A 22524-nucleotide genomic window follows, 5' to 3' on the forward strand; every position below is an offset into this window, starting at 1 on the left:
GGGACGTGGACAGTAGTAGCCTATGCACAATTGATTGAATGTTTTCAGGGGCGTATCCAAAATTAATTAGGGAGGGGCTCAATCAGCTAAGTCCATAATTTTCTCTAAAATGAACAAAATTTCCACCATGAATTAATTAGTAATAGTTCCTCCAGACTTTCAGAAAATTTAACAGACGTTTATAAATTCCTAGACCTACTGTAGAGGCCTGAGACTGGACCATCGTTAAGAGCGTTAGTGTTTTATAGTAGGCATACTTAGGGATCAGTAAGTTTATTTTTCTCCACTTACTTATTTACTATTACAATATATCATTCAGAAAAATATTATATTCTCTGTTTTGCTATACTCAGAGCCATATTATATTGAATATATGGTTCTGGCTATACTGCTGTATCGCGCCCTCTAGTTCATCAATGGTGACAAAATTAAAATCATTCAATACAAAATTCGTGATATGCACAATTTATTTTATTTATAAATAATAGCGATATTTAATATCAGGATGAAGGAAATAAATAAAAAATTGTATATTTTTTGTATTTACATTCAGTATAAGAGGATGTTATACTATATAGTTATAGCGGGGATTACGAAAAGAAAAAAAAGCAAATTAGGCCTATTGGACGAATGCCTAAAACACGTCATAAAGAAATTAAAAATAACTTTAACACATGAGGCACGTGTCCACTCTATCACATACATGATGGTGAAAATATGATTAAGATTAAAAAAAAACTATCTATCCACATAAAGTGACTCAATCAACACACAGACAGACGATGATTAAATATTATAAGAACACTTTAATATAATGATAAAATATAAGTTGTATTTTTTATAAGTTTATTTTTTTAGTTATTTCTCGCAGCAGCAGCAGCGGTGCGCGAACTCAGTGAAGCTTGTACGTATAGTCGACGATGTTTTAGTTGTTGTTGTTTGAACGTGTTTATTGTGACCGCGCAATTTAGGATTTAAGTTTTAAACATTGGTGATATCGGAAGGTATTGGCTATGACAATTTCCTATCAGTTCAGTAACTCAGCAGTTTGCCAACCGACTAACATGACTTAATCGAAGTACCCGAATAAGGATTACCACGATGATGACATTTACTATTAAGGATTGATAATATTAACTGTTTGTAACTGTGTCCTTTGTACAGCTTTAATAAAAGGTAAGCACTCGATTTTTAAAACTCGAAATATCTTAAAAACAAATTTAGGTTGCGACTGGTAAAAGATAGTCTTAACCGAAACAACTTGAATATGTCGTGGCATTGAAGATTTTGCATAGCAATTGTATATATAGTCCTTATATACGCACATGGCATTATTATTAACTTTCTTCCTATGTAATATGGCACACATGTCCGTGTGTACACCCCGTGTGAACAGACACTTCATACGCACGTGTTATCCCGTTTTTTATCCGTGTCATTCGTTCCTCAGGAGTGCATCAAATTCAAATATATTAGCTTTCATCTAGAATTTCAGATGTCAGTAGGCCTAGTCAATCTTAAAACTCGAACCTCCATACAACTTTTGATTTTTTTTAGCCACACCCATGATATCTGTCAAAATGTAGGCCTATCAATAATTGAAACCGGATAAAATGATGTAAGAAAAACAAGATAAGAATATAAACTTAAACTTGCGTATTCAAATTGCTACTAGAATGTTAATTTATAAAAATACTAAGATTTACCGCAGACATCGTATATAATCTAATAAAGAAATTTGTTAATGATGACAATAATATGGATTTTATGTGATGGTATGGCAAGATTTTTTTTTATTTATCATTTTGAACGAACCGCGTACAAACTAGTCATCGGTGTTCAAAAGAATGTACCATTTTCTCCAAGTCTGAAATCTCATTTAATAGACCAAAATTCTAACTATTTGGTCAAAACTTGGAAGAATGATGACAGTTGATATACATTAAAAATATGCCTAATTATTACGAGTTCCAGAAACGGACATGAGGTTGATGAAAACTTAACGTCTTTCATTGATATGTCCAGTGTCGGCTATAGACGCCTTGACCATGGGTCAATAGAGGAAATAGATTAGGCTGATTTGCGGCGTAATTTATAAACGTGTTGTTGTGTTTTCAACAGTGTTCAAAAGGCGCCTAACAAAATTACTACAGGCAGTGATGGTCGTTCTAGAGCACAATGTCAAACGAATATTTTAGCTTCTGGCGTTTTGTCAATGGGCTGCAGAAAATTAAATGATGTAAAGTCTAAATTAAGCGGAAATTAGTATTTCTTCTCACTACACGACCTTTTTAAGAAGAAAGTAACTTTGACTGTTGGTGAGACGAGATGAGTCACTCGGCCTCAAATCACTCACGTCAGTGGGACTACCGTTCAGTGATAGGGTCACCGTCATTAATACAGCAGGCCTACGAATTAAGATGTTGTTAACAAATATTGAAAAAAATCCTAAAGGATTGAAAAAAAGTCAATATTTGTCACGCCGGGTGAACTTTTCAAAGCTAAATCCCGTTGGGAAAAAGGACGATTTTTTGTCAAGGAATATTGTGTCACTAAGCTGAGGGAAAAATGATTATTAATATTATGTGAGAATCTATATGAATGGAGGAGGCCTGTTTTGAACATTATTATATACAATTGTTTTATTCCGCGTGATGATTACAAATAAAATGTTTATTTAAATTTACATTATTGTTCAGAGATATTTAAAAATGATGACACAATTAACCGGAATTTAACCGAAAGTTAATAATGGAAACTTGCGTCATCATCATCATCATTAATCAGTTGATTCATGTTATGATGATAACCAGATCTCAGTTGACACCTTCGTCTACCTTTGTCACTTCCTTGCTGTGAAACAAAGGGATATTTAAGGCCTAATATAGCAAAGCCTGTCAAATCTACTTCTAGGCCTAGGGCATTTGCAGTTAAATGTCCCCGGCCTTCTGTTAAACTCGTCAGGCTTGTTGGCACTGGACCCTCTGAAGTTGTTTTATTCTTTAGGCCCCCTTTTATAAAGACCACTTCACCAATGAAAATCTCGAAATGATACTGGCCTTCTGAACTAGACTGCAGAATAATTCTGATCACTTGCGGCGATGTGATCGATTAGACCATCTCTTTTGATATTACAAATTCTGTAAGTTTAGTAACAGCAGTAGGCCCTACTGTTTCTATGTGGTAGTCCGGTAAAGCAAACAACTAAAAAGAACTGTCGTAGACCTAAAGGAAAGAAGAACAGAACAAGAGAACTCCAACCATGGTTGGAGTATTCCCTTGTTTTTGTTTTGCAATTTTTGGTTTTTTGTTGTTGATCAAATAGATCAAAAGTGCTGTACTAAAAATGATATCTTACAAGGACGTTTTTCGCAAATGAAATTTATAACTGTACGAATAATTTGTCTAATTATATATTTTAAATAATGATATTGATCTTATAATATTATTAATGAAATAATGTTATCACAATGGTGTACTTCATTACGACCTAAAGGCCTATAAATAATCATGTTTCAGAGTCCGGTATTGTTTCAATCCTATCCGTTTTTACACTTATATTATCATATATAATAATTCCCACCGCTACCGTATTTTTGACGGATACTTGGATTTGTTAAACACAACTAACTTCCGTAAATATAAATATAATCCACGTGTTCATGCACGGGAAAGTGAATATAGATGATGAGTTGTTTCAGTTATTTAGTCAAGCGTGTAAAAGAAGTTGACAATTTTGCAGGTACTTTGTTCATTTTATTTTGTTATGATTATTTTAAGCGTAAATTAGATTCAATTTATATGTTTCTAATGGCCTACTATATTAGTTAATACTGGCAGTGTTCCGGGGCTCAAACAGTTCTTGTTAAACTATTATATCAACATTAGGCCTATTAGAAGCAACCTAACTTACTCCGACAGAATATTCAAAGATATTTAGGCCTACAGGATTTTCAAAGGGTTTTCAAGAATCTGAAATAGCCTTATCATCGGAATAGGGGTTATACAGGGTTTGCGCATGCGCATTAAAAATAAAAGTTTTCTACTCCTTCGTTTCATTGTAAAATGTTGAAGAAGAAAACCTTTTTCACAGGGGCCTTGATAATCCCTGTGGCTTGAACCGAAATTGTTGCCTTTTCTTGCGGAAACCGGACTACTTTATTTCTCGTGGCTATATCACTGAGTTCTATTGCTAGAGGTCGATTAATATTAAGGGAAGTTGGAAGGAAGAAAACGATATATAGAGGAAGGAAACGCTTGATTAACTCTCAATTGTAGGCATTTAAGTCCCTGTAATGACAGAGAAAGAACACCTTACCTTGCATTAGACAATTTTTCCCTCACAAAACTTGTAATTAAGTAGGCCTAGAAACATTTTACAATCTTCATTATTTATTATTACAACGTGAGTGTCTCATCTCATTCCAATAGACCATGAGCATTGTGCTAGAACTAATTAATATTGTACAAACTGCATGTGGCACATGCACAATTAATTTATTTAATTTTTTATTCTAAATTGTTTGTGCTTTATTTTATCTTTATAAATTATATTTATTTTCCTTTAATTGTTTAATTTATTATTTATTATTTCTTGCCCTTTTTTTATAATTACAATTTTCATATAAATACTGTATAGACATTTGATTATTTTAATGTACGATTTTTTCTACTTTTAGTGTCATTTACAATGGTTTTTAATGTAATTTTTTTTTTCTATTTTAAGCATTTAATTCACTTTCGATGTAATATTTTGTTGCAATAAGTATTAGGCCTAACTAAAAAAATACCCGGATGATGGCTGTGTTTAAGACAATTTATAATTTCGTTATTTAGTGTACATTTTTAGTAATTCTGTATTAATGAACAATGATTTATTTATTTTTTATTTTGTAAATCAAATATGAAATTGTTAGATTCAAATAATTTTTATGAACCTTTATTTAATAAGAAGATGAATAGCTATATGTTGATTTTGTTTGCTTTTAATTTTAATTTCAAGTTTTCCATTGTAATGTCTTATATGATGAAAAAATAAATAAAAACAAAATTTAATTTATTTTCAGTATTCAAATAAAAGGAAGAACATTGGGAAAGTTGTCAAAAAAAGAAGAAATGGACAGGGCGGGAAGAAACGACGATGACGGCCGGGAGAATGCTGCCAGGGATAGGCCTGCTCCAGAAAGCAATGCATCATCACAAACAACATCTGCAAACGGTAAGTAAGAGGCCTACATTCATGATTGATGTCCTCTTCAAATATCTTGATAGTGAAAACATTTCTTCTGGTTTCAATAGTATATTGATATGTAGTTCATTGATAGTAAACCAGTAATGTAAACTTACGTTTGCAAGACCAATCGGCGTCATATAACGCATAGCAACTGAAGAAGTCAAGCTGACAGCAATACGAAACTGTCTTGCAAACGTAAGTTTACATTACTGGTTTACTATCAATGAACTACATATCAATATATCTTGATATTATATCATGTTACCGTCTGACTGTATATAATGTATGCATATATTGTATACTATTGTTCTTCGATATTTGAATAAATGAACTGAATTCAATTGAATTTATTTCAAAAGTCGTACTATTTATCATCTAGTGTTTCACCCAGATGGAATATATGGAACGCATATCAAATAATTTTTGTTTTATCTGATCTTCATTCGACTACTAGTTCAATTTAATTCAATTCACATTTATTTACTCATCGTTTATAAATATAATTTCATAGCATAAATGATGGCAAGGATCCTGCATAGAGAAGTTTACACTTCTCTTTTCACAGGACCCTTTTACATAAAAAAATAAACACAACATAAAATAGATATAAAATAATTTTAAAAAGCATTTCCTATTTACATTTTAGAGTTGTTCATCATCAAAAAGCGATAGTGTTTTTCTAACATGATTATTTGTACATTTATTTTTCTTAAAAGAAGATATTCAGTTTATTACTTCCAGTACATGTGAATTCTTTCTTTATATATATTTATATATAGTAAAAATGCTGTATTGTTTTATTATGTACAACGATTTCTTGTTCATTCTGGACGATTTGATTGATGTTTTTATTAGTTTCTTTGCTGTTATGAATATTAGTATTTGTTTTCTGAGGTGCCTTGATGTAAAATATTAAGTTTTAAAAGAAAGCTAAATGCAGGCCTATTCATCCATCATTCTAAAATAAAGATGTTTTCATATTTATTTTGGTTGGTCAATCGGTCAGTTACCATGTATAAAATCACATATTTTTCTTGGATTTTGTTTCTTTTTGTCAGTGGTTTAAAAAAAATGTAGTCAGGAATTTGTTTTTGTAAAAAAAAATCATAATCTTGAAAATAATTTTTCAAAAAGAAAGATGACCTGAAAATCTGGAGTCACTCAACTGAAATGACCTAGATCTGGTGAATATAGGAAATACAGTGTTGTTACTCGTAATACATGTTATTGCAGATAGCAAAAACTAAGTAGCACTTAGGCATTATGTGACAGAAAGTTCATATTGCTTTGGAAAATTAGCTAGTGTTAACAATGCTGGGAACGAATTAATGTGAACAATCTGACATTATTTACAAGGAATCATTCATAGGGCTACTATTACAAGTGACGGATCCAGAAGGACCTAAAATGGTTAAATAAGTACTGAACTTAATATATAATGTCTTGTAATCGATCTACACACACTAGTTTGACAAAAAAGGTGTGATGTGCCCAAATATGGTAGTGATATGCTCAAAAATGGTATAGTGATATGACATCATCATGTCCATATATGAGCACATAACATTTTTTTGACACACCATTTGATAGTGTAGACAGAGCTTTAGGAGGGGTTGTGACTTCCCCCAGTATCCGCTTAGGAACCACCTGGCTACTACAGCAACCATGAATCTTCTGTAACAATCGAATTATTCTTATTATTACAAAAAAATATTATATTAATGACGCTATTTTATACACCGAAGGTCTTTGCCTACAATGTTTTTTGTCCAATAATACAAAACGACAAGACATAGGCCTACGCTTGATGCTAAATTCAGGGGATTACACCACGCACAGCGTATAATTTAAAAAAAGTTTCGTAATTTTTAACTATGCATAATGTGGGAGCAGTGGGAGGTTAGGTGTGATGTCAGAATGGTATTAGGCCTACTACTGGATGTGAAGTAGCGGTAGTCTGCGTGGTCAAGTAACCGCCTACTTTTGGCGGACGTTTATGATTGTTCTAAATACAGTTACGCCTACGCATTGAAGCTACAGAGGCCTATATTCAGCGGTATTCCTTGGTAAATGAGAAAATTTAACATTCCGAAGAAAACAGTATAGAAAATCAATTTTGCCGTTTGGCCACCACTCCCCCTCACTCCCACTCTATTGCCATCCGCCTATATTCTCAGGTCTGCAATTCTATTGTTACGTCACTCGTTTGACAGATCAGCTACAATTGACAGTAGGAAGGAAATTCATAAGCCAAAAAGGAAGAGCTTTTTTCCCATAGAGTAGGCACAGTAGATAATACGGTAGCGTGTTAATACAAAATAGAAACCTATGTATTATTCCAGTAACATACACAAGGTCTGGGGGTAATGCGTCTCCTGTGGGTTTAAATGCGTCGCCATGTCCATGATGTCGACAACTAGCGACGGGATGGTATCGAAGAGAACACTAGTTTCAAGCTCTGTCTACACTATCAAACTAGTTTGACAAAAGTGTGATACTCAAATATGGTAGTGATATGCTTAGATATGGTAGTGATATGACATCATCAGGTCCATATGCGCACATCACATTTTTTGTCACATAAAAGTTTGATAGTGTAGACAGAGCTTAACGCGTTGATATCATGGGTTGGTATCAGGTGACATCTAGTCAATCATGAAGACCCAATTTAACAGAACACAACGTAACATTTTTGTAACGATATTAATTGAGTTTTTAATACATCGTTTATAAAACAAGATAAAATGCTTTTTCTTCCTCCGGACTTCAGATGTTTCTCAAATTTTACTGGTTTCAGTCTAAAGCCTATATGAAGATAATGGCACAGTTATTCGGTTTTTATTCCACAGATTATAATACAGCTCAATTTATTTTGCCAAATGTCTGCCATGATACACGATAAAAGTGTAATGGAGGAGGCGTGTTAAATAGATTACAGTAAGCCCAATGGTGTATTTATCAATCAATAATTATAAAAGATTATTCAATAATAAAAACACTTGTTCAATTACGTTATACGCAAATTAATACGAAACAAACTGTGTTGTTCCACTCTTGACCGTTTGTGAGTTCCAACCTAAAAATAGATCTATGCACTTCCTCCCTAGATCAAACTCACAAGGTCGACATTTGGACAGGAGAGCTGTTGTTAGTACGTGTGAATTTTCACATGTATACACAAGTTGTAATGAGCACTCGCATAAATTCGAGAGCGCAACACATCTCTGGACCTAGTCAAACTTTCTCTGTCTGATAATTGTGTTAAATCTGGTCTCACGTGTCGTACAGATTCTAAACTAGTCCTCGAACATCACCCGCGTGGTGGTAATTCCAACCATTCGACGTATGGTGATAGTTTAATGTTAATAATTTCAAGATAATTAGGAAAGAATATTGTTTCCGACAAAAATTAAGTTTCTCTTTCACAGTCCCTTAATTAAACCATGACCATTCGGCTGTTTTGAAACGAGAGGGATCTAAAACAACCTCGACTCGAAAATGTATCAAAAGAGTGTTTTGACCAAGGTAATGGATCATAGAGATATTATGGAGGAACCCAGGAAGTGTGCCTTAAAAAAACAGAAAGAGAAATGTAAACTAAAACCAGGGAATAGTTAGCAACTCACTGATTAAAATCAAAATTACGAAATGCACAAAAAAAAAATCCAGTTTAATATTAATAAAGAATGATAATGTAATAATAGAAAAAAACTCTTGAATCGTAACAAACGAGTCTTTAATTTGAATCTTTAAGCGCCATTTACCAACTTCTGTCCAACTAGGCCTAATGAGGTTAACTGGCGATATGTTTGGAACGAATTATGATGATTATTATGATATTAATACTTTTTCTTATACCTTTAGTAACAACAAATTATGATGATTATTATGATATTAATACTCCGAATAATAACAATTATAGCATTATTAACACTACTACATATATTAGTAAAGTCCTTTATTTGTGGGTGTAACAAACCTCAAATACTGGAACGAAACTATATTACCCACATTTCAGTGACACAAACGTCAACAAATAAGGACATCGGAAAAACATAACAATAAAATATGTAACACTAGACAGACAATAATCCTAATGTTGTGTACTAATTTCATCGATGACGACAAAAAAAAATTAACCCGCGCATAGGACGAAGTGACTTATAGTGATTACCTTAGACATACTTTGACACGCGGATTTACAATGTGTTCCTGTTGCGGTATTCTTGTGCGTGCATTTTAACCGGAATTGTAACTAATAACCCGGAATATATTTTGTTTATACCTTTTATAATAAGAGATTGAATTAAACAAGATTGAAAGTCATTTTTACCACAATGCTAAGGAGTTGCAAATTGAATATCTAATTTGCTGATGTGACCATATCGAACAGGAGATTGTCTGATTACAAACGGACATAAACCTACCTGCCAATAATGGTGACGTAACGCAGAGGACTGAGGCCCTGGTTTAGGGACGCTAAGTGGCCCTCCGGGGAGGCCTTGGGGCCTTTTAGACATATTTTACGCCTTATTTCCCATTCGGGTCCTGCCCAAGCATCCTCCCACCCATATAAGCCCCGAGGCCCCTGGATTTAGCCAGTGTGCGCTCTGGATTTAGCCAGTGTGCCCTCATGGCTGTTGCACCACTGGTGGAACTCTTTTCTGTCATCTTTGACATCGGGTCTCACATCTCAATTTTTTTCATAAGCGCTTCAAGTTGGATCTCAATTAGTACTTCATGGTACAAAGTGCTATAGTGTTTTTTATTTATTTTAGTAAACGGTTCTGTGAAAGTTACGCAACTTTAAAAAAAAAAGTGTTGTATTTGTTTCATTAAATAAAACGTAATGTTTTCAGGCGAATTATTGATTGAAAATGGATGAAATAACAAAGGGTGGTCAAAAATGTTAGGCCTACACCAACTACATTCTGAATAGCTAAGCTATATATAAGACACCACTGTAGTGGGGTATAGTTAGGGATATTATGGCTCAAAATCTTGCAAAACAACCACATTTTGTGTATGGGCGCAAAAAAAGTTGACCCTTCGGCCGGTTTGAATTATGTAAATTAGGTGATCCCGTGTGGTCAACACACGAAATTTGGTGCTATTGCAAGAATTTGAACCAAACATTCTTATTTGAACCCTAACAGCCCCCACTGCCGAATATTTTCTAGATCTACCTTTTGGGTTTCTGTAAAACGTGATTGCATAACGTGAGAACCAATACGTCATCATCCAAGATGTGTAAGGAAGATGATACAACAACGAGCAGTGTCTCAAAGAAGACAATGTCTACGTCATAATAAGTTTGAAGGAATTCACAGATGTCTGAAATGAGTAATATAATTCCACACGTACTACGCATTAATGATTCAAAAGAATCATTATTATGACAGACACGGTCGCCGCTGAATTTATTCATTTAATGACACACCCTAATTATATGAAAAATGTATCATAAACTGTAACATAATCGCCTCAATTTGTAAAAATTTAGAAATGTAACAATTACTTACATAAAACTATATTTAGAAAAGTAATTGATCTACAATAATATAGAGGGCGCTACAGATATGTGCCTCGCAAGAGCCATAATATTGAGTTCCGACATTGAATGGATTAGAAGCCATTTTTGTGTCCAACTATTCCTATGTAGAGTATGGCTCTGGTGCCTCATTCACAATGACGTATTACTAATACATTCAGTATATTATAATTAGTTAACAAATGATAATCTTCTATAAGTATCGTAAGCTTTAAGTGACAAAAAAATGTGATGTGCCCATATATGGACAAGATGACATCATATCACTACCATATTTGGGAATATCACTACCATATTTGGGTACATCACACTTTTTTTTGTCAAACTAGTTTGATAGTGTAGACAGAGCTTAATAAATTTTAGATATTAATTAAGAAAAGTTGATCTATTTCAACGGAAATTATACATTGCGATATGGGTTTTGAACATTAAATCATCATGATATCGAGGAAATCCATGTCAAAAATGCAGACAAAGTCAACTGAGACTTGGCTATTATTGTGCTGTATGTAATATACTGGATGTTTACTTGATAGCTTGATCCTTTATTTAGGGAAGAGTCCTCAATCCTCTTTTAAAAGATGTCAAACAGGGTGCAGAGACAACTGCAGACATACTATTCGTATTCGTCATAATTTAATAACCTCACATAATATTAAAGGAATTTATTAAAAATAATATTGTGTCAAAACTTTCTTGACATTTGGAAATAACGTACAGCTGCCTAACAGCCTTCAATGGTGTCTTATGTGGTTCGTCATTAATATTGTATTATTTATACTAAATAAAATATACTATCCGCCCCCCCCCCCCCGCACCCAATATCCCCCACCACCCCAAACAACCCAACCATTCCTTCCCATGTTACAGGCCGCCAATGATAAACTCCTCGTAGAACAATAAATTGCACAGATTTCTCAACGAAAGAATGGTTTAAATAGTAAATAAAAGAAAATTACTTAATAAGTTTACGTTTGCCTACAGCACGTACTTATTCTTAAATTTGTAATTAGGCCGATGTCAAACTAAACCCATTCGGAAGTTTAAATAAAATGTACAAGAATGTCAATATCCTTAGGACAAATAAGAAGAGGTTAACACGTGTCTTAAGTGATATCTCTACAGTAATTCTAACGTGCACGCTGCAATAGAAAATCATTGTTATACAGAATAATGAATGTTTTCGAAACCACAGTAGGTATCAACATTAGCGAATCGTTGACTAATCTATAATAATCACATTATCTAGATTAGTTAGCCGTGTTATCTCTCTAGCGATCAACTCAATACGAATGTAATTCTATTGCTTCATTGTCGCGTTACGGTACCCACGTATCTCAGAGGCCTAATGACGAATCAGTAGTATAGGCGTTAACTTAAAGAAAACAGCGTATATCCATTTAACCAGGGAAAAGGAAAGCAAAAAAATTATTCTTCTCTGTTAAAAAAAATTACATTGTATAGGGTACAGTCAACAATTTCTGGGAAGGCGTTTCCCGTTAGAATATAAGCCAGACTTTTTAAACACCACAAAAACGTGGAAAGGTTTCTTTCGACAGAACACCGGTACCTGACGTGTTATTTTACCATTGTTCTTCCTGTTGACACAAGTGACAAATTTATTTCAATGACAACTTTTGAAACGTCATTTTAAAGTTTTGTCATTGTCTTATAAGGAGTGGCTTTGTCTTGTTCGTTGGAAATAATGTTCTTCAATGGAAATAATTTAAGGAATATTTCAAATGTGTAAGTTTATTTTAACTATTCTAGTAAAGTTGTTGAAATTGCTGTTTAAAGAGAATTTTTTCTTCGTTTAAACTAATTCTATATTTATCGAAAAAAAAGTACGAAATTGTTTATTGTATCGTATATGTTTTAAAATGGTGTATTCGTTCTATTGTTGTTTTGTCGGCAATTTAAGGAATATTTCAAGCAAGTTTATTTTAACTATTCTATTATTAATTAAATTGTTGTAGAGAGTTTTTTCTTCCTCTAAACTAATTCTATTTATCGAATAAAAAGGACAACATTGTTATTTTTGGTTTATGGAATATTTAAAATGTGTATTTAGTTGAAATTGCTGTTTTAAGATATTTTTGTCTTTAAACTAATTCTATCTATCGGATGAAAAGGACGAAATGTGTTATGGATTATTAAAATAGTAGGGGCCTATATTTGTTTTGTTACTGTTCGTCAGCCCTTACATTTCAGATTAGCCACACTAAAAAGTAATTGTATAGAGAGTTAGCGCTTTCTACATTTAAGATAATCTTGCGGTATCTATCGAATAAAAAAGACGAACTTGCTATATTCTATTTGGTTTAGATTATATATTCGTTCTATTTGTCGGCCTTAAATAATTCTCGGCCACACTAAAAATTAATTGTTTACCTGAATAAGAGGTATAAGATTTTTGTTTTTTTATCGTTTTGTCGAAGTTTCTAATTTCTATATATTATATTTCTACCTATGCTGCCTTATACAAGCTTCGCTTTTTTGGAATGTTGCCCCTCTTATTTTAATCAAATTTACTGTTAATTTTTATATTCTATGAAAGAAAAGAAGAAAAATAAATGTTACTTTGATTGATTGATTGATTGATTGATTGACCTATAAACCGTTACGTTTTCGCGTGTTTTTTTTTTTTACCAATATCGATTACCAGTATAAATAGTTGTCATTATTTTAAAACGATTATAAATGCAAAATCATTCGTAATACTACTTTTAATTAACTATGTACGTGTTTTAGCTTATCTAATACCTCCGAAAAACACACACATAGACCCACATAGCCTGTACACACCGCCGGTTAAGAAAAGGCCGGGAAAACTAAGCAGAAAGGGTAGTCGAGAGGCTAGGAGTACCGAGACAGAGTCTGGATACCTACAGCCTTTCAACCTACAGTCACCTTCAGAAGAAGTGGCAGACAATGATTATTACAAAACCATAGGTATCACTCTCTTAAAAATACTGACAGTTCCATATTAATTATCTTAAAGCTCAATAGTTATTTGAATTCGTGATTGCTTTCTAATCTGTCAGCCTTCTAAGGCTTAGTTCCCACTTTGGCGCAACTTAGAAGAAGGGCGTAAGTGCGCGGCAAGTAATTTGACCAATCACGACACGATTGACATCCAAACTGTCGCTTGTGATTGGTCTATTCGTCGTTGCGTTGCGCCCAAGATTGGGAATCAAGCTTTACAGAGCATGTGCTTTAACGAATATGCCTGATAATGTTTGCTGTGTGTTGTGCGCAAAATAAACATTGCATTTAATGCACGTTGCATCTGACCTGAAAATGCATGACCTAAGGCAAAAAGAATGTGCCGTTTAAAAAATAGAACAGAAATTAAAGATGCATGTACTCCATTTCGTTTGATTTCAATTGTATTTTCCTTAAATTTCAGTCTAATTTTTGTAATTATTGGTCAGCTAGACAATAAGACATTACAATAAAACTTTCCATAAATTAAGTCCAGGGTGTCTTAAAAAAACTATCGATGGAAAAGGGGAAACATAATGTAACAATCTGCCAGTATGGACATTTAAACTAAACCTAAACGCGAACTTAGGTTCAACATTTTAGTTTAAATATTAAAGTTAATTTAACTACAAAATACAGGCCCATTGAACGTTGAAATACAAATTGACTATACTGTATGTTTAATAATAACTACAAACGTTTATATCATACTATACTAGTATACAACAATAACAATTTAAGGCTTGGAGAAATTAGTTTAAGTTCAATTCTTCTTTCTTTTGTTTCTTGTTAAAGAAGTATATATTGAGATTTTACCGTTTTGAGCTATTTAATAATTTGTCAGAAAGAATTGACCGGCATAGTTTTTGAGACAAACTAAATCTAAGCTGCAAACACAAGATTGCTAGTTCATTCCAATGAATACTTTAAAATATAACACAATAGCACAATATCCTTTCTTAAATCGAAGCGAAAATAATAATGTGATGGATACCTTAGAATAATAATAATTATTAGAATTAATAAAGGTCAGTAATTCTAAAAATAAAGGCGTTTATCAGGACGGGTTTCTTGAGGGGATTTCATGGAGACTGTTGACGTAAATGATATAAAGATCAACTACTGTACAATGGTACAGAATGGATTTCCTATTGGGAATTTGTAGATAAGATTAAGCTACAGTAGGTCGCTTGCAATAAGTAGGCTTATAATAATGCCACTATTCTAAGTTAAAGACCTTCATTGTCCCCAAAAACATGAAATAGATGAATAAAATCAAACTTTAAATTGGTCATTTTGTAGTTATTCAATTCATAAATTCAATAAATAGGCCTATAGAGATATGATAAGATAAGATAAAATAAGCAGTTAAATTGAACCAGAACTCCGCTGTCTGACAGAAAAGTCAATCGGAGGTTGGTTTTGTCTTTCTTTCATTTTCAGGTTTTTTTTCCAAATAAATTACTTTTTCGAAACAATTTTTGGAGTTTAAATTGGCATATTTAACAAAAAAATTGGTTGAAAAAATCTTTTTTTCCCATGATTGAGACAATTTATCTTATCTATTTATATGAAGAAGTACAACTCGAATAACCATTGCATTAGACTCTTATTAATATCCTCTTTAACAAGTTTTCCTTACTAAATCTAATTGCTTTAGTTTTTTTGAATTGAATCTTCTTCTTGTTTCTATCTATAAACAATTTGAAAAAGAATATAGAAAAAACAGAAGAAAAAGTTTTAATACAGAAATTAAATTAAAAACAAAGATTTTTTATGTGTAGTCTAGGAACCAATTATTGAATCCTTTCTTATAATCAGATTCATAGACTTGCACTATTTGTCCTTATAGAATTACCACATACTCACCAAGCAACTGAAAAACGATACGTCTCGCAAACACCAACTCCATCTAGAGCTATTCCAAAACCAACGTACTACACACCTCAACCGAGAAGAAAACCTCCCATACTTTCTCCAAGACCAGATAAAAAGATCTTACTCAAGAAATCGCCATCTACATCTTCCTCTTTAAAAAGTTCCATCAGTCGTTCAACGGGACAGTCTGATGGTAGCATAAAAGAAAGAGAACAGTTTAACCCTTTTCCAGAAGAACTGCCAACCGAGAGCGAGTATGATTGCGACAGTTACTCCAGACCACCGTCTCCAACGTCAATGACATCATCATCGGTGTCTGAGAACTCACCACTTCGCATCCCTTCAGTTGAAAAACGACCATCAACTCCAAAATCAGATTCTAAGGCAATGGCTGCCAAAAGTAAGTAAGACTTTTAACGGATTTTATTTATTATCACCATCTTTAACGAGGTAGACTTATCCAGTCCCCGTGAAGGAATCGATCATTACGATGAAACATACACATACAAACATATACAATATATATAAAATATTCAGAACAAGTTAAAATTCTCGTCCAAATTGTCTATTTTCTTCTTTCAAAGACTCCTTTTTGCTAACGAAGAGGCAAGTTTCAATACAACCATGGAAAAATGGACCTTATTCTTAACTTAAAAGAGGACTAAAAATTAGTCGTAGAAAACCTTGAATTTAATCCAGAACGGTATAATTATTCTGGCCTAAAATATTATATCTATCAACGTGAATTTTATTGATTATCAGAACTACTGCACAAATCTAATTCATGAGTAAATCGTTTCGTCATATGATATGGTGTTGAAATTGAATTTGATTTGAATTTATTAAGAAAATCATAAACAAGGTCATATACTTGGCTGCAGTCGCGTGCACACATTTTAGTTAGTGAGCTGTAGGGTCAGTAGGGTTTGCACGCAACTAAAATACATAAACAGTTATACATAAACTACTGACATCACCAATAAATACATTTATATAAGATTTTCCAGGATAGCCCATGTCTATATCAATGGCACGAAAGATCTTGAAAATATAGTAAAAGTTGACATAGGCCTATTGCTAACAACCTAATTATTGTTATATGATTGCAGTGATCATCACTATAATTTCAACAGAAGATACAATTTACTTTTACCTTCAATTTGAAAACTATATCAAATAATAAACCATCATTTATCTGTGATTCTTTTGAATACAATCATATCCTCCCACCGGAAACAGATAATTGGCTATCCAAGCGTATTTCGATAACCAACCAATACAATGACAATTCTCTTCTTACGTGTTTCTGTATTCACGAAATTAAACTTAGATCAAATTGTATTTTGTAATAATATCGATGATAAATTCCTTTCAGAAAGGAAGAAACTTACAACCACCAAGCGACACGCGGAAATAAAAATACTTTAATACTTCTTTTTTTTTTCAACAACGACAGTGAGGCGACGCATGGGCGACGGGGGTAAAAAATAAACATCGATTAAAATACATTAACTTGTTCCAAAATAAAAGTTACAGCCCAAAACGTATATTATATAGAATCATGTAGCAAAATTATACATTTTGTCGGGCAAGGATAATGAAGTTATGTTTTTTGCAAACTTTACCATTTTCTTTGAACGCCAATACCTTACCATTTTTAATAAATATTGTATATGATACCTTTTTTTTTGTTTTTGCCTAAAATAATTGTAAATCATAGTGTTGAATGATTACTACTTTGTAATATTTATCATGTTTATTTCACAGGATTAAACCCGGTAGAAAGACGCTACAGTCAACGTCTGACTCCAACCTCTTCTCCATCTCCATCTGAACTTTCTCAAAGATACTTCACACCACAGCCACGGCGGAAGGCGAATTGGATACCCAACTCCTCGTCGTCAAAACCAGATTCTCCTATCACACCTTCAAAACCGAAGGATTGGAGTCCACGTTCCAAATCGCCAGTTGCTCGCCAGCTGTTTACATCCTCACCAAATGCAACTCCACAGCCTCCAGCCGCTTCTAGCATTCCTAAGAAAAACAACTTTTTTAAAGAACGTTCAAGAGCAGTATATGATATAAGTGATGGCGCCGAGACGCTAGAGCTAAAAGTAGCGCAGCAACAAAGTAAATCTGAAATGGTAGGAGGTAACATATCTGACATCAGTTCCATTGGATATCCAAACGGCAAATCTTCGGATATATCAAGAACACCTTCCATATGTTACCAATCAGTAAGTACAGTTAAATCAAACTTTATGTTATGTGCCCATATATGGACATGATGATATCATATCACTACCATATTTGAGCACATCACAATTTTTTTATCACAAGTTTGATAGTGTAGACAGAGCTCTATTCTACTTCACGGTTACGTTGACAATTAAACTTATGCCATGTTCTGATATTTGTTAAAATATATTATATTCGGATATAAAAAATATACAAAATAGGCCTACAGCCAACAGTCTAAACGTAATGCAATGTTTGATATCGGTAAGTACTACTACATATTCTACTGTCTGTCAAAGTGTTACGTTGACAATGTCAACTCTTTTAATGTGTTCTAAAATATACATAATTCTTATTATGACTAATTTCATCTTACTGTATAATAATTAATTATACAAAAGAAACATTCACAATGTGTAACTTATCAGCTGTAAGCTACACTGTGCAAGAAAATGAATTGTTACAGTTGTGTATTTACTTGAATGATATTTTTGTTTCCTTAGGATAAAGACTCTCAGTCTGACTCGTATATGTACGAGAACCTAGCCGATAGACGGAGAAGGCGTCGTCGAAGTGCTGGTAGCATGTCTCTAAGGAGCTTAGCAGCTAGTCGAGAGGTCCTCAATGATATTTTCCAAAGCGGACGAAAAGAAAACAAAAAGATGAAAGGCGTTCTTGGGTTGTGCGTAGCAATATTTCTAGGTGCCATACTGTTCATCGGTTTGCACTACGGACTCTATTACACAGAAGTTGTGTCGGTTATCATCACGGCAGCGTCGACATTTTTCATAGCTTTAGGACTAGCATTCAGTGGTACGAACGATTTTCTTTTTTTCAATCAACAATATATTTATCCATGTAAATTTATCCCGAAAAGCATATTTTGAAATGACTTACGCAACTACAATTAAGAAGTGTAAAGAAAACATAATCCCCTTACAGCCGGAATTTAAACAATAATATTATACTGTACTGTCTCCCATTTTCTGTTTAATTTAATTTGAATTATTGTTTGTTTTAAGTAAAAAAGAAAAAACAATGAAAACACGTAGTACAAATAGTCTACATTTCACAATGCATAAGCATAAGCTAGGTAATAAAGTAACGAGTTATGCAATATGAGGCAACGTATATTGTTTACCTATATTTGATTTTCGATTATTGCACATTTAATTTTGGTAAAACATAATAAACACGTACTTATTTATATTGCTTCCAGTATATTAACTATAAATAACATTCTTGTTTATCTTGTCATTCTAGTCAGATCCAGGTGTATTGCGGCATTAATGGCTCCAACTTTATGCACTTCTAGAGGGCGTGCTGCAGTGTTAGCCTTAACTCTTGGTCTATTATTGAACGGACCAATCAAAAACATCGTCAATAACGGGAATCAACTATCAGAAGCTATGACGTGTAACGCCGACGTAAGCAATTAAGTTATTATTCTCAATACCTGATATTCTATTATATGCTACTATTAAAGTAGTAGTATCATATAAATCGGATTATTATAATCAATAAATCAAATAACCAAACATAACAAAGTAAAGCTCGCACCGCGCGCTTTTTAAATTTAGAATTCACAATGCGTTAAAATACATCACACTAAAAGTATATTCCATTATCTGTACAGGTTTTAAATCAGCATAGTGAACAAATACAAGAAGCTGCCTTGAAATCATTTGATGATTACGTCGAGAACGTAGAAGCCAGTCTAGAGACACTTGAATCTATAGCCACGGACATTCAAGAGTCTATGGAACCTCTTACTGAAGGAATTCTACGAGTTAATGACCAAATAGAGGTACTATTTTGTAATATTGTAGCGCGCCCTCTATATCGTCACACAAACTCGGTTCTTTTGAGCGTAATTAGAAGTAAACCTTACCATTCATAAAATATGGTAATCGTCACAATTTGCATTTGTAATAAAATACTTTTGTATTACCAATAAGATGCGACGAATTATTACATTACAATTTAATGTATTTCAATGCAGAGCCATATTATATGGCTGTTTTTTTGTTGTGCGCCCTCTATATCGTCACACAAAATTGGTTTTCTTCGCAAAAAAGAAAAACAAAATAACGTTTTCCTCCTATTATTATATTGATTCAACAATTAAAATATATATTTTAATAAGATAATTGTTCTTTTTTCAGAACGCTGCCAATGCTTTGACAACATCTGCAGAAACGTGTATAAATATGTTAAACGACGCGTACGACGAGTGTAAAATTAAAATAAACAGTGTTTATGAAGACTGCAAACGTAGGCTTGGAATAGGTAAATGACCCATCATTTTAATCTTTATATTGTATATACGGGATACGATATTTCCTTAGGTACATAAGTTCGGGACCCCTCATGAAACGTCACAAAATAAACATGAATATTCATTAATCATATCCATAACGTGTGACGTAAGAAATGAATTAACTACAATTCGCTAATGCAAAATCTTTCCGTCGAGCCGTCTGTGTAGTGGAGTGGATTAGGCTATGGACTTTACATGTCGATGATTGATGTATGGGGTTCGAATCACATGAGCAACTTTTTTTTACTTTATAGTGAGAGATTATTTAGAGGGTTAGGTTTAATTATATTTAAGAAGTAGTTTGGTTATCTTTCACATAAGGGTCCCCAACTTTTGTACGAAAAAAAACATAATCGCGGGACCGGCTCACGTTACATGGTTTATTATGGTTCTCAGACGGCTCACTCATTTCTTTTATCTTCCGTTTCAGATATTAACGGTATATGTGCACCTCTGGGTATTACTGATGTTTTCTGTGAAGCAGTCAAAATCGGTACCGAGATTTGTCGGTTACCAACGTTAGGAGATGACATATTTGATATAATCATTATTGACGGGATAGAGGAGGCAGTTGAAGAGTTAGTTGACATGTTTGAGGTCAACGTGGACTTTGTACCAACGTGGCAGGACGCGCGCGTCAATTTTACAGGCGATCCGAAGGCTATTGCCGAGAAAATAAGCGCCAAATTAGAAGACACATTTGGAACATTTGATATTATCATCTTGTTTTTGGACCGTCTTGTTGCGTTCTCGGTTGTCTACCTACTCTATCGATCATATAGGTATCATTCAAATTATGTGACAAAGGACAGGTTTGATAATTTTTACATCACAAAAGAGTTCCGGAAATTTGACAAGCACAGATTTGATAATGGGCAGGAGTCTATTCTACCGCTTAAAAAGTATGAGAAGAAAAAAATGATTGACGTAACCACGTTAGCACTATCTCATCCCGAGAAAGGTTCCTTCAAAATCGGTCTAGCATCGGTTCTTTTAAAAGCACTTATAACGGCTACCATCATATTGGTTGACTATGGATTCTATTGGCTTTTGACAGTAATGCAAAGTCTATATAAGGAAATCAATTACAGCGCATCAGGTGGAGGCGATCTGAGCTACAATATTGAGGGTAATGGTTTAATGGCGGAATTTGCACGCAACCTGTACGGCGAAGGCCCACAAGATTCAAACACGTACGAAATACAATCACAGGCACAAAAATGTATTCCAAAACCACTCAAACCAGAGGACAATACTGCCATTATTATAGGTGTTTTATACGGTGTAATCATACTAACTGTTCTTTTCCAAGCGTACGCTTTGCGTTTACGTCGCTGGATCGCGTCATATTATTACCCAGAGCGTGAACAAGCTCGAACAATGTATCTGTACAACAAAACGCTAAGAAAACGCAGAACGCTTTGGTCAATGTTGAAACAAACAATAAAAGAGAATCGCCGAGAACAGGTCGCAGTAGAGAGGATCAGTTTTAGGTCGTGGTTAGCTGCTCAAAACAAATTTTGTCGTATTATCTTAGGGAACACAAGTCGCGTTTGCCTCGGCTGTGCGACAGAAGAAAATAAATCGTTTTATATTTGCGATAACACGCGGTGTAGCGGCGCATACTGTGGCGAATGTTTGGAGCAAGTTGATAGTGTTTGCGCACTGTGTGGCGATCCCATTGATATTGAAAGCGGTGTTAATACAAGAATATAAACTTTATTTATTTAATAATATATTTAACAGTGACTTAACTGGCCAGTAAAATTCTGATAACTGTTTACTTAATTACGAGGTATGATAGTGGTGCATGTTATTTTGACCTTGGAACAAAAATCTAGTACATAATTTGAGGCATTGGATAGGACCATAGAGGACACTTTAAATCATCAACCATCATTCGACGATGTTAATGTTCTATATTAATCAAGTAATATATAAAATACGGACCGGGAATGTATTTATTTATCTTGAGGCAATATAATACATAGGCCTATATAAAAAGTATATACAAAAAAGATGTATTGTCCCTATGAAAAAAAAATTTGTTAACATTTTTGTTGAATAGGCCATTTTAATGTTACAAAATAGTTATTCACTTTGACCAAAAATTGGATGGAAAACAAATTATTTACCTGAAAAAAATTGAAATTTAAAGTATTTAATTTAAAATAATCAAATTATTGGAAGTCAATGGGTGTTTTTATAAGTAAAAACATTATTTTTTAGTTTTTTTTCTACGAAAGTGATTGCCTCAAAGTATTTTATTTCACCAATCTTCATTTTTCATGTTTTTTGGGTATCTTTAATAAGAAAAAA

General features: G+C 33.4%; 1 protein-coding gene across 1 annotated transcript; it reads left to right on the forward strand.

Moving 5' to 3' along the window:
* The first annotated feature begins 1073 nt into the window (after positions 1–1073).
* Positions 1074–22032, forward strand: LOC140043559 (DC-STAMP domain-containing protein 2-like). Its single transcript, XM_072088082.1, has 9 exons — positions 1074–1176; positions 5067–5218; positions 15622–16047; positions 17415–17884; positions 18389–18698; positions 19149–19312; positions 19522–19692; positions 20051–20174; positions 20636–22032. Exons 2-9 carry the CDS (start codon positions 5116–5118, stop codon positions 21919–21921), a joined length of 3054 nt encoding a protein of 1017 aa, XP_071944183.1. The 5' UTR covers positions 1074–1176; positions 5067–5115; the 3' UTR covers positions 21922–22032.
* Positions 22033–22524: the final 492 nt, after the last annotated feature.

Source organism: Antedon mediterranea, chromosome 3 (genome assembly GCF_964355755.1).
Source record: "Antedon mediterranea chromosome 3, ecAntMedi1.1, whole genome shotgun sequence".
Taxonomy (NCBI): domain Eukaryota; kingdom Metazoa; phylum Echinodermata; class Crinoidea; order Comatulida; family Antedonidae; genus Antedon; species Antedon mediterranea.

Coding starts and splice junctions, on each gene's coding strand:
- LOC140043559 (XM_072088082.1), top strand. CDS start 5,116: ATGGACAGGGCGGGAAGAAACGACGATGACGGCCGGGAGAATGCTGCC. Junction 19,313..19,521: donor CTATGACGTGTAACGCCGAC/GTAAGCAATTAA, acceptor TTATCTGTACAG/GTTTTAAATCAGCATAGTGA. Junction 20,175..20,635: donor CAAACGTAGGCTTGGAATAG/GTAAATGACCCA, acceptor CTTCCGTTTCAG/ATATTAACGGTATATGTGCA.